General features: G+C 42.1%; 1 protein-coding gene and 1 long non-coding RNA gene across 3 annotated transcripts; both read left to right on the top strand.

Annotated features, from left to right (window-relative positions):
- Positions 1 to 1017: 1017 nt before the first annotated feature.
- Positions 1018 to 12601, top strand: LOC139203280 (uncharacterized). The gene is made up of 9 exons (XM_070832974.1): positions 1018 to 1169; positions 1305 to 1409; positions 1505 to 1669; positions 1784 to 1909; positions 9318 to 9526; positions 11021 to 11117; positions 11217 to 11387; positions 11600 to 11731; positions 11989 to 12601. The coding sequence occupies exons 1-9, from the start codon at positions 1121 to 1123 to the stop codon at positions 12204 to 12206; spliced, it is 1272 nt and encodes a 423-aa protein (XP_070689075.1). The 5' UTR covers positions 1018 to 1120; the 3' UTR covers positions 12207 to 12601.
- On the top strand, positions 6533 to 9060 carry LOC139202359 (uncharacterized). Of its 2 annotated transcripts, none has more exons than XR_011584357.1 (5): positions 6533 to 6561; positions 8066 to 8176; positions 8347 to 8442; positions 8542 to 8712; positions 8929 to 9060. It is a non-coding gene; the product is annotated as an uncharacterized lncRNA (long non-coding RNA). The 2 variants fall into 2 exon arrangements; XR_011584358.1 differs by lacking the exon at positions 6533 to 6561 and adding an exon at positions 7602 to 7754.
- Positions 12602 to 12985: the final 384 nt, after the last annotated feature.

The following is a 12985-nucleotide window of genomic DNA, read 5'->3' on the forward strand; positions in this document are numbered from 1 at the left end:
TGGGGCACACCTGTGGTGACTGGGACTGGGAAGTGAAGGATTTGAGGTGGATGAACTGAGTGCGGCCGGAGAGATAGGATTTAAACCAGGTGAGGGGTGTCTGTGTGATGCCAATAGTGTGAAGTCTGTCCAGGAGGATGGTGTGGGAGATGGTGTCAAAGGATCAAGTATCAGATCAAGTAAGATGAGGATGGATAACAGACCAGAATCAGCAGCAAGGAGGAGATCATTGGTTATTTTAAGCATCCTTTAACACAGTGTAGCAGTGGTCCAGAGTGTGAGCCTCTCTGGTGGGACACTTAATGTGCTGTCTGTACTTTGGGAGCTCCTGGGTGAGGTTTGCTCTGTTGAAATCCCCCAGAATGATGAGCAGGGAGTCTGGGTGTCTTTTCTCCACTTCTGTTATCTGGTCGGCACCTGTTACCTGTTCTATCTTGTAGCAAAGTGAAACTGTCATGTTGAGTGACTCTCAGAGCTGAAATCATTTAATCTTCACAAACACAACGATGTGCACAAGTTCATTTGTTTTGTCAAAGAGATGGATGAACTTAACTTTGACTACAGTAGAATATTAGCCAATTTAATTGATTTCTCTGTGTGTCTTTGTACAGTAAGTGGGTCAGAGGTACAGAGAGAAAATGAAGATTATAGAAGTGAAGTGAAAAAGTCAGCAGGCTCAACTGAAAACATCGTTGGGGAGAGAAAAAAATAAAAATAAAAACTGTTGCGTCAGGTATAACAAATAAAGTAAGCCCCAAAAAAACTAGACTAAATTCACATGTATGTAGAACTATTAGTGATTTGTCAGTCATGTGCATTGGCTACCGCAACACATACAATATAACTGTAATGTATAGGTGCTTTTGGAAACACCAAAAGAGGGAGATGAATGTCACAAACCTTTCTCTGCAGATTATGATAAAACTGCTGACTGGTCTTGTTTGTAGTTGTTTTTGTCATGTATGCACCGTCTCTTCCTCAAGTTTATAAAATTATTCCAACTGATCAGTTCAAAGTATGATGAACATAAAAAAGTCTCTTCCTCTTTTTAAACCAAGCCTCACTGTATAAGGTGCAGCGCCACAGTGGAACCACTGACCAGAACATTTCCTCACTCACGATGAAGCTGATCCTGTCTCTCACGCTCATCTGGACCCTCTCCAGCACAGGTAACTCTTAAATTTAATGTGAGTAAAGATGGATGTAAAGATGGTTGCAGGAGCTCACTTTTTACCTGAAGATAATAATGTTTAATGTGAATCAACCTTTTTTTGTATACATTCACATGTTTTCCCTCATTGCAGCTGAAGCTCTTCAGTGTCTACATGCAAAAGATGAAATAAGCACCAGTACATACCTTGAGACTTGTGGCTTTGATGATGCGAGGTGTATAACAATTCACTTGCAGGGTAAAAAATATGAAAAATAAATCTGTTGTGCTCAAGTCATTTCATGCATTATTGGTCTGTGTGTGTGTTTTTAACATTTACCAATATGTTCTTAGGGTTCTCAGTAAATGAGCCTGACGGGGTCTACCAGTGGACCCGCAGTTCCTGTGCGCCGTCCCCTCTCTGCGCTCTATATGGTGAGACATGGTCATACAGAACTGGCTCTGATATGGTGACTGTTCATTGCTGCAACACAGACGGCTGCAACAAAGTTTTCCATCGTAAGTATATTTTGATTTGATTCATGATAGTTGAGAACGTCCACAGACCCATGGCACCATCTTTCCAACAGACAGTTCTCAGTGTCTCTGTAAACCTTGTGTCTCCTGTCTCAGACTCCAAGATGCAAGATGCAAATGAAAACGGCTTGCAGTGTTTTGGCTGCAGTGATCCCCTGCATAACGTCTGCAACATGACAATAAAGTGTTTAGGAGTCCAGGACCGCTGCATTAATGGAACTGGTGAGACTTCATGGGGCATATTCATCATATTCACACTGCATACTTGCACATACACACATGTTAGCTAAGCTAAATTTGGCTGCTTGTTCTAGATGTGTACATTTTATTCTTCTTTTAGTACTTCAATTTCATATGGTACCTCTATTTTTTACATTGTGTTCTATATATTTATAGTGGCTTAAACCGGGACTTGAGAGCGTAATTTAGTGCCACCCCGTGTGTAAACGTGTGTTGGAATGAATAATAAAGTTCGTTGAATATAAATAAGACCGTGTCACAAAATGTACCACTCCTGCCCTCAAGTGTTCCATGTGGGACTTTGAAATAACTGGTTCAAAGTGGGTTTGTAAAACAGTGATTTTGTCATCCACAGTGGTCGACGGCAGAGCAGAAGGCAGCACCCATCCGTTCCTTGGCTGCGCATCGGCAAGCCTGTGTGACGGTTTCTCTAACCCACAACAAGCTGCTTATGTTCACGATTTGAACTTCACCAGTACACCACAATGTTGTGGAACCAGCTTCTGTAACTCGGTCTAGACTCCCAAGCTGAGTGTTGGTCCTTTACTGTACTGGTCTCATTGTGCATTTTGTCCTCTAGAGCCAAGACCAGAGTGTAACAGAGCTATAAAAAAGCCAGAACATGTCTTTACTTGTTTCTCACACAGTGTTAAAGCATTTGAGTTTGATTTTCTCTGCTGTATGTGAATAAAAGGCTTCCTGGTTTATCTGTGCATTTATTGTGAGCTGCTCAGTGAAAACCTCAGGCAGCAGAAACTTGATGATGCAGAAGAGGAGGATGAACCTTCCTGGAGGGACAAGCCCCTAAAAGTTTTAATTCAAAGTCAAATAAAAATATATTTCAAGTGCTTTCAAGCTAATTATTTACATATTAGTGTTTAGAGGTATAATTTACATATTTACATGTTTAAATATCTTTAGTAGTGTTCAGATATTGTCCAGAATCTACCTCTGTAGTTTTACCTGAAGCGAAGTTGTTCTGGCCTCTGATTGGTTAATTCAGTCACATGTAAGCGAGTAACAAGGAAGTGTGGTGGTTGAAGAGGACAGAGGAAAGTTTTCCATCTCCCTCCCTCACTTTCTCTACATGAATCCATCAGCGTCTGTTTGAGTGCTTCTGTTTATGTACAAATGCTTAGTTAGAGGAACTACGACACCCAGCTGTCCTCCAGTTAGGTGTTTTCATCTCTTACCTTTGTTCTCCACCTTCATTTAAAGCACAACTGTATGTGAACGATGAGCTGATGCTACAGTAGTTTAGTAAACTTGTAGTCTGTGGTTTATTTAGTAAAGGCTGTTCTGTGATGTTCAAACCATCCTAATAAAGCTTTACTCATATATAAGGTGTATGCATACATCCGTGGACACCGTCAGGCGACCCAGTCGGGGATGATCAGACCCCGACTTGTGTCCCAGCAGCGTTGGCCCGCTTCTCGGACCTTTTGATCCAGATCTAGATCCACCTCGAGGCTTTCTCTGCAGCCTCTGTGGTGGACCTGATGGCTCTCTTCTTTGCAGCCCCTGTGATGCCAAGCAGGGTGTAGATCTTGCTGAGGGAGCGAGCAGCAAAGCCTCGACATCCTATCTCTATTGGCTCGCAGCGGGCTTTCCAGCCTCTCCTCCGGCATTCCTCTGTGAGCTCGTGATATTTGAGCCGCTTGCGCTCATTGGCCTCCTCCATGCGGTCCTCCCGGGGGACTGTTAGCTCCAACAAGAGAACTTGCTTAGAGGAAACAGATGTTAGCACCATATCTGGTCTCAAAGAGGTAAGTGTTACATGCTCTGGGAACTTGAGCTGCCTGCTCAAGTCAACCCGCAGTTCCCAGTCTGATGCCGATGAGAGTAGGCTGGCTGTGTGGGTCTGTCTGTTGTTGGCCACTGCAGTGGAGATGGTCTTGGCCACTGTCTTCAGCACCTGGTTGTGGCGCCAACAGTACCGTCCTTCGCCAAGGGATGCTGGGCAGCTGCTCAAGATGTGCTCCAATGTGCCCCGTCCTGGGCAGAGAGGACACGTTGGAAGGTCACTCTTTCCCCAGACGTGCAGGTTAGATGGACTGGGTAGCATCGTAGACAGCTTGGATGATGAACTTGATCCGCTGTGGCTCTGCCTTCCAGATGTCATTCCAGGTCAGTTTTCTCTCCAGCGCTCCTTCCCACCTTGTTGAAGCCCCCTGCTGCTGCATGCTCACCATCCTGCTGGTCCTCTGATCATCAACACCTGCCCGTACCTCCTCCAGGACAAGATGGCGTCTGTCCTTGCCTTGGGCCAGGTCACACCGTGGCTGAGGGATGGCTCCCAGCCCTGCTCGTCCGACGGCCACCGAGCCCACCAGCGCCTTGTGTCTCAGCTGGGACTCCGCAAGCTCCAGCCCCTTTTGAGCTCTAAATTTCCTGTCCTTCTTCACCACTATGCCTGCTGATGCCACTCTGCTGTCACTCAAGTCTCGATAGGCTAGTGCCTCTCATGTGCGGGAAACCCTGAATTCCTCTTCCAGGCTGCTGAAGGGAAGCTGGAGTTTATTGCTCCTCCCGTACAGAGCAGCACTTGTGAGACTACGTGGGAGACCCAGCCATCTTCGGAGGTAGGAGCTGATCTTTCTGTCCAGGGTCTCTACAATGGACAAAGTCACCTCATAGACCAGCAACGGCCAGAGTACACGGGGCAGGATGCCATGTTGGTATAACCATGCCTTGAACCTGCTGGGTAGGCCAGACTTGTCCACTTTAGACAACCAGGCTTCAAGCTTCTTGATGGTCGCTTGGACTGACGCTGTGTCTCTGAGGCTGCAGTCAAAAACATTTCCTAGGCTAGTGACTGGTTTCTCAGTGTTAGATGGTATTGACACGCCGTCCACAGCAAAACGAAACTTATCCACAGCTTTCCCTCTCTTCAGGACCATGGATCTGGATTTTGTTGGCTTGAAACTCATCCTCGCCCAGCGGATGAGCTTCTCCAGGCCCTGAAGGATCCACCTGCATCCCGGCACTGATGTAGTGGTCACCGTGAGGTCGTCCATGAAGGCGCGGATGGGGGCTGTCGAATTCCAGACTTTGATAGGGAGCCTCTACACTCCGTCTCAGCTGCCTTCACCAGCATGCTCATGGCTAGAGCAAACAAGATAAGGATAAATAAGAATAAAATAGTTCCTGGTTTATCTGTTGTTGGACTCGCTGGTCACTCAGTTGAAGGTTGTGGATGTATGAGTCCATAGAGTTTCACATCTGCCTTTTTCAGGCCTCTTGTCGGCATGTTCGTTTATTTGCAGAAGAGGAGTTCAGAGATCAGCTATTTCTCAGTCAAACATTTATTCCAAATATTGGACAATCAAAATGGCTTGTACGAGGATCTCTTCTGTTCTGAAAGCCACAGTTGGTAAACCATTAGCTGCAGCCAACGTCCCAGAAGAGAGCGAGCTAGTTTAGCATGACACAATGTCATATACTCAAAATGTGCAACTATCTGACTGGTTCATCAAAGGTGGGGAGGAGCCGTGGTTTAGACTCAGCTCTCCTGGTTTGGTGCACAGATCATCCAGTCAGCAGAGACAGCGCCCTAAAGGGGAGGAAACCCTACACTCCCTCATCTTTGGGTCTCTTTACGTGCTTTGGTTCAACTTCTCTAACTACCACTATTCTCTTATTCAGTACTTAACCTTGAATTGTTTCTCTGTGTGATTTGGGTGTAAGCCTGTGTCAGCAAACTGCACTGTGTGGTAAAAATCAGTTTATGCTGAATGTTACACACACAAAAGATACTTTAAATCAGTGCTTCTCAATTATTTTCTGTTACGCCCCCCCGGGAAGAAGAAAAAATAGACTTCAAAACTATAAATAGTATCATTTGTCTATAAAATTGTTATAAGTACACCTCTGCATAACATTGTATCCTTATTAACATTAAAGAAAACAACAAAAAGAAAAAAGAAAGAAATATAGATCAACTTACAACAAAGAATAGCTTTATTAACATCGTTTTTTAGTCTGTAACAGAAAAGATTTAAAGTGCATCAATTTGCCTGAAATTAAAAAAAAATTAAATCCTTATTTAAACTATAAACATTTTTGACCGACTAATTTAACCGCTTGATACTGAAAAATAAAATTAAATAAAATCAATAAATAATAATAAATTCAAATTGATCAGCAGCATTAACTCAGGAGGACAATATATAAAACTTTTTAACCTACAAAACAAAAATGAATAAAACAATTTGTGCTGATTTTTTTTTTTTTATCAAGGAAGTCAGGATTAATGGCTACAATGAGCACGTTTAGCAGTGCACAAGTTTGAAGCATGATACTGCAACTCTCAGCTCCTGCTTTAAATACTGTTAGAGCAGGAATGTGATTGTTTTTTAATTCTACATATCAAAGTCTGTTTACAGATGTTTGTGAGCACTACTGCCTATGTAAAAGTGATGTATGAGGCCTTTTGTCTCCAGAGGGAGCTGTCTACCAAGCAAAGTCAGCACAATGTAAATGACCCAAACAATGTTCCTTTTATGGTAAATTCATTTTACCTTTACGAACAGGTGCTTTTATTTTGAAGGCCAAGTTAAAAAAGGAAAACGAGAAAAGTTGCGGATTACGTTCACAACCAGTATTGTTCAGCACCTGGCTGACGAGGGCACAAGGTTTGTCTGTGTTTTATTTTATATCTTGCACATTTTAGTTTAGTTCTGTAACTTATTAAATGGAATAATATGTAGGGAGAGTGGGGTAAGATGAGCTGCTTTTTACTTATGTTGTCCTGGAGGTAAGGAAAAATCACACAGAAATAGAATGACAACATATATCTTTATTTCAGGATGTATCCTAGTTTAGTTCTGTAACTCATTAGATGGAATAATATGTATTGTGAATGAAGGGGACGTCGTTATACGAGCCCTCTTGCTGGCATCGGTTTGAAAGTTTGCATCGGTCAGGAAAAGATTGAAGTTGTTCCTTTTATTTCTTTCCATCAGCTCTTACGGTGTGTTTAGTACAAGGTTGCATTAAAGGGAAAACTAAAGCATCAGTTGGAGAGCCAGACTCTCATTCAGCTCCACACAACGTTTCATTTGGTTCATTAACAACATTTGAAATGTTGAGTTCTGAAGTTTTCAAGCTCAAAACGTCTCCTGTGTCCACAGATGCAGTGACAGAAACCTTGAGGTTTGCAAACCCTTTAGTGTTGTCAGGTGTAGGCACTGAACCAGAGAGGACTCAAAAGCATGATGACACCAAAAACTTCCAAACACAACGAGACATAACAAGAGCAAGTATGACACATGCAGATTTCATGCCAGAGAGAGAAACCCTCCTGTACTGGACTGGTGACTTACATCAAACATCAAATCAACTTTATTGAGCAAGTTTGAACAGGCAAACAAGGAATTTGACTTCGTAAAACTTGACTGTCTATGTACAGTGAAGGAAAGAACAGGACAAAGAAGGAAAGAACAGGACAATATAAACAATATAGAACTCTTTGACAACAGTATATACAGTGGAGGGAGGTGTAGTGCAGAATTTCAGTGCAAGAAGTTAGTGCAAAAGTTGCTAATGTGCGGGATGGATGGGGGGGGGGGTGGAACTATTGTGGTGTCTGATATGTGGTGTCTGGCATGTGCATTTAGGGAGCATGATGATTGTTGTGTTCATTGTTTCTATGTTTCTGCTCTGTGAATGACTATCTGAAGACAGACTGAACTGCGTAGATCTGGGAACTGAACAAAGAACAGAGCTCTGGAAGTGAAGTGAAAAAGTCAGCAGGCTCAACTGAAAACATCGTTGGGGAGAGAAAAAAAGAAAAGGAAAAACTTTTGCGTCAGATATAACAAATAAAGTAAGCCCCAAAAAAACTAGACTAAATTCACATGTATGTGGAACTATTAGTGATTTGTCAGTCATGTGCATTGGCTACCGCAACACATCCAATATAACTGTAATGTATAGGTGCTTTTGGAAACACCAAAAGAGGGAGATGAATGTCACAAACCTTTCTCTGCAGATTATGATAAAACTGCTGACTAGTCTTGTTTGTAGTTGTTTTTGTCATGTATGCTCCGTTTCTTCCTCAAGTTTATAAAATTATTCCAACTGATCAGTTCAAAGTATGATGAACATAAAAAAGTCTCTTCCTCTTTTTAAACCAAGCCTCACTGTATAAGGTGCAGCACCACAGTGGAACCACTGACCAGAACATTTCCTCACTCACAATGAAGCTGATCCTGTCTCTCACGCTCATCTGGACCCTCTCCAGCACAGGTAACTCTACGCCTCCTAAAGAAGGCTTATTGCAGGTATTATAAATGTAATGTGAGTAAAGATGGATGTAAAGATGGTTGCAGGAGCTCACTTTTTACCTGTAGACTTCAATAATGTTTAATGTGAATCAACCTCTTTTGTATACATTCACATGTTTTCCCTAATTGCAGCTGAAGCTCTTCAGTGTCTACATGGAATAAGCAATTATACAAGACTTCAGACTTGTGGCTTTGATGATGCGAGGTGTATGACAGCTCACATGCAGGGTAAAAAATATGAAAAATAAATCTGTTGTGATCAAGTCATTTCATGCATTATTGGTCTGTGTGTGTGTTTTTTTTTAACATTTACCAATATGTGCTTAGGGTTCTCAGTAAATGAGCCTGAGGAGGTCAAACAGAACACCCAAAGTTCCTGTGCGGTGTCCTCTGTCTGCGCTCTACATGGTCAGACACTCTCATACAGAACTGACTCTGATATGGTGACTGTATCTTTTCATTGCTGCAACACAGACGGCTGCAATGAAGTTTTCCATCGTAAGTATATTTTAATTTGATTCATGATAGTTGAGAATATAAAGCCTGTCTGAACTGTTGAAACTTTCTGTGGATAAGTAATCAAATGATGAAGCTTAAAGACAACGTGTTGCCTGCTGTACACCAATACTGCTGCCAACGCCCACAGACACATGGCGCCATCTTTCCAACAGACAGTTCCCAGTGTCTCTGTAAACCTTGTGTCTCCTGTCTCAGACTCCAAGATGCAAGATGCAAATACAAATGAAAACGGCTTGCAGTGTTTTGGCTGCAGTGATCCCCTGCATAACGTCTGCAACACGACAGTAAAGTGTTTAGGAATCCAGGACCGCTGCATTAATGCACCTGGTGAGACTTCATGGGGCATATTTTTCATATTCACACTGCATACTTGCACATACACACATGTTAGCTAAGCTAAATTTGGCTGCTTGTTCTAGACGTGTACATTTTATTCTTCTTTTACTACTTCAATTTCCTATGGTACCTCTATTTTTTACATTGTGTCACAAAATGTACCACTCCTGCCCTCAAGTGTTCCATGTGGGACTTTTAAATAACTGGTTCAAAGTGGGTTTGTAAAACAGTGATTTTGTCATCCACAGTGATCGACGGCAGAGCAGAAGGCAGCACCCATCCGTTCACTGGCTGTGCATCTGCAAGCCTGTGTGAAGCTCACCAACTACAAGCTGCTCATGTTCACGATGTTAACTTCGCCAGTACACTACAATGTTGTAGAACCAGCTTCTGTAACTCGGCCTGGACTGCCAAGCTGAGTGTTGGTCCTTTACTGTTTGGTCTCATTGTGCATTTTGTCCTTTAGAGCCAAGACCAGAGTGTAACAGAGCTATAAAAAAGCCAGAACATGTCTTCGCTTATTTCTCACAGTTTTAAAGCATTTGAGTTTAATTTTAACCACAGCAACTGCACTTAGAACAACAAGCACTCCTCCATCTAATGAAGCAAATATACGGTGATTTTCCAGTTTATTGGACACATCTAGCTACAGCTAATTCAGCCACACACCACAGTAGTTAAGAATATCTAAATCATGATCTGTCAGCAAGCGTAGTTATAAATAAATAAAGCATCTTTCCTCTTTGCTGCATGGGTAGTTTAGCTGTAATCGCTGATTTATTTAGTGAAAGCTGTTCTTCAGTGTTCAAACTGTTCTAATGAGGTTCTCTGCTGTATGTGAATAAAAGGCTTCCTGGTTTATCTGTTGTTGGACTCTGTGGTGCGCTGCTTTTGCTCTGTTTCAATATGTGTCTCTCCAGCTGCTAAATAGTCGACCGTGTTCACCAGCTGCTCTCTAATCGTCTGCCGCTGGTCACTCAGTTGAAGGTTGTGGATGTATGAGTCCATAGAGTTTCACATCTGCCTTTTTCAGGCCTCTTGTCGGCATGTTCATTTATTTGCAGAAGAGGAGTTCAGAGATCAGCTATTTCTCAGTCAAACATTTATTCCAAATATTGGACAATCAAAATGGCTTGTATGAGGATCTCTTCTGTTCTGAAAACCACAGTTGGTAAACCATTAGCTGCAGCCAACGTTCCAGAAGAGAGCGAGCTAGTTTAGCATGACACAATGTCATATACTCAAAATGTGCAACTATCTGACTGGTTCATCAAAGGTGGGGAGGAGCCGTGGTTTAGACTCAGCTCTCCTGGTTTGGTGCACAGATCATCCAGTCAGCAGAGACAGCGCCCTAAAGGGGAGGAAACCCTACACTCCCTCATCTTTGGGTCTCTTTACGTGCTTTGGTTCAACTTCTCTAACTACCACTATTCTCTTATTCAGTACTTAACCTTGAGTTGTTTCTCTGTGTGATTTGGGTGTAAGCCTGTGTCAGCAAACTGCACTGTGTGGTAAAAATCAGTTTATGCTGAATGTTACACACACAAAAGATACTTTAAATACTGTTAGAGCAGGAATGTGATTGTTTTTTAATTCTACATATCAAAGTCTGTTTACAGATGTTTGTGAGCACTACTGCATATGTAAAAGTGATGTATGAGGCCTTTTGTCTCCAGAGGCAGCTGTCTACCAAGCAAAGGATCATTCACCAGCACGTTTCATTTTGTTAATAACATTTGAAATGTTGAGTTCTGAAATCTTCAAGCTCAAAACGTCTCCTGTGTCCACAGATGCAGTGACAGAAACCTAATGAACTTAACTTTGACGAGAGTAGAATATTAGCACATTTTATTGATTTCTCTGTGTGTCTTTATACAGTAAGTGGGTCAGAGGTACAGGAAGAAAAAGATTATATGAAGAAGATTATTGAAAGATTATAGGGAAGTGAAAAAGTCAGCAGGCTCAGCTGAAAACATGTGGCAGGATGTGGTATGTGTTAGTAGTTTATGGCTTTGATGATGCGAGGTGTATGACAGCTCACATTCAGGGTAAAAAATATGAAAAATAAATCTGTTGTGATCAAGTCATTTCATGCATTATTGGTCTGTGTGTGTGTTTTTTTTTAACATTTACCAATATGTTCTTAGGTTTCTCAGTAAATGAGCCTGAGGAGGTCAAACAGAACACCCAAAGTTCCTGTGCGGTGTCCTCTGTCTGTGCTCTACATGGTCAGACACTCTCATACAGAACTGGCTTTGCTTTGTTGGCTGTATCTTTTCATTGCTGCAACACAGACGGCTGCAATGAAGTTTTCCATCGTAAGTATATTTTAATTTGATTCATGATAATTGAGAATATAATATCTGAACTGTTGAAACTTTCTGTGGATAAGTAATCAAATGATGAAGCTTAAAGAGAACGTGTTGCCTGCTGTACACCAATACTGCTGCCAACGCCCACAGACACATGGCGCCATCTTTCCAACAGACAGTTCTCAGTGTCTCTGTAAACCTTGTGTCTCCTGTCTCAGACTCCAAGATGCAAGATGCAAATACAAATGAAAACGGCTTGCAGTGTTTTGGCTGCAGTGATCCCCTGCATAACGTCTGCAACATGACAATAAAGTGTTTAGGAGTCCAGGACCGCTGCATTAATGGAACTGGTGAGACTTCATGGGGCATATTTTTCATATTCACACTGCATACTTGCACATACACACATGTTAGCTAAGCTAAATTTGGCTGCTTGTTCTAGATGTGTACATTTTATTCTTCTTTTACTACTTCAATTTCCTATGGTACCTCTATTTTTTACATTGTGTCACAAAATGTACCACTCCTGCCCTCAAGTGTTCCATGTGGGACTTTGAAATAACTGGTTCAAAGTGGGTTTGTAAAACAGTGATTTTGTCATCCACAGTGGTCGACGGCAGAGCAGAAGGCAGCACCCATCTGTTCACTGGCTGTGCATCTGCAAGCCTGTGTGAAGCTCACCAACTACAAGCTGCTTATGTTCACGATGTTAACTTCGCCAGTACACTACAATGTTGTGGAACCAGCTTCTGTAACTCGGCCTGGACTGCCAAGCTGAGTGTTGGCCCTTTACTGTTTGGTCTCATTGTGCATTTTGTCCTTTAGAGCCAAGACCAGAGTGTAACAGAGCTATAAAAAAGCCAGAACATGTCTTCGCTTGTTTCTCACAGTTTTAAAGCATTTGAGTTTAATTTTAACCACAGCAACTGCACTTAGAACAACAAGCACTCCTCCATCTAATGAAGCAAATATACGGTGATTTTCCAGTTTATTGGACACATCTAGCTACAGCTAATTCAGCCACACACCACAGTAGTTAAGAATATCTAAATCATGATCTGTCAGCAAGCGTAGTTATAAATAAATAAAGCATCTTTCCTCTTTGCTGCATGGGTAGTTTAGCTGTAATCGCTGATTTATTTAGTGAAAGCTGTTCTTCAGTGTTCAAACTGTTCTAATGAGGTTCTCTGCTGTATGTGAATAAAAGGCTTCCTGGTTTATCTGTTGTTGGACTCTGTGGTGCGCTGCTTTTGCTCTGTTTCAATATGTGTCTCTCCAGCTGCTAAATAGTCGACCGTGTTCACCAGCTGCTCTCTAATCGTCTGCCGCTGGTCACTCAGTTGAAGGTTGTGGATGTATGAGTCCATAGAGTTTCACATCTGCCTTTTTCAGGCCTCTTGTCGGCATGTTCGTTTATTTGCAGAAGAGGAGTTCAGAGATCAGCTATTTCTCAGTCAAACATTTATTCCAAATATTGGACAATCAAAATGGCTTGTATGAGGATCTCTTCTGTTCTGAAAACCACAGTTGGTAAACCATTAGCTGCAGCCAACGTCCCAGAAGAGAGCGAGCTAGTTTAGCATGACACAATGTCATATACTCAA

The sequence above is a fragment of the Pempheris klunzingeri genome, chromosome 6, assembly GCF_042242105.1.
Source record: "Pempheris klunzingeri isolate RE-2024b chromosome 6, fPemKlu1.hap1, whole genome shotgun sequence".
In the NCBI taxonomy this organism is placed as follows: Eukaryota; Metazoa; Chordata; class Actinopteri; order Acropomatiformes; family Pempheridae; genus Pempheris; species Pempheris klunzingeri.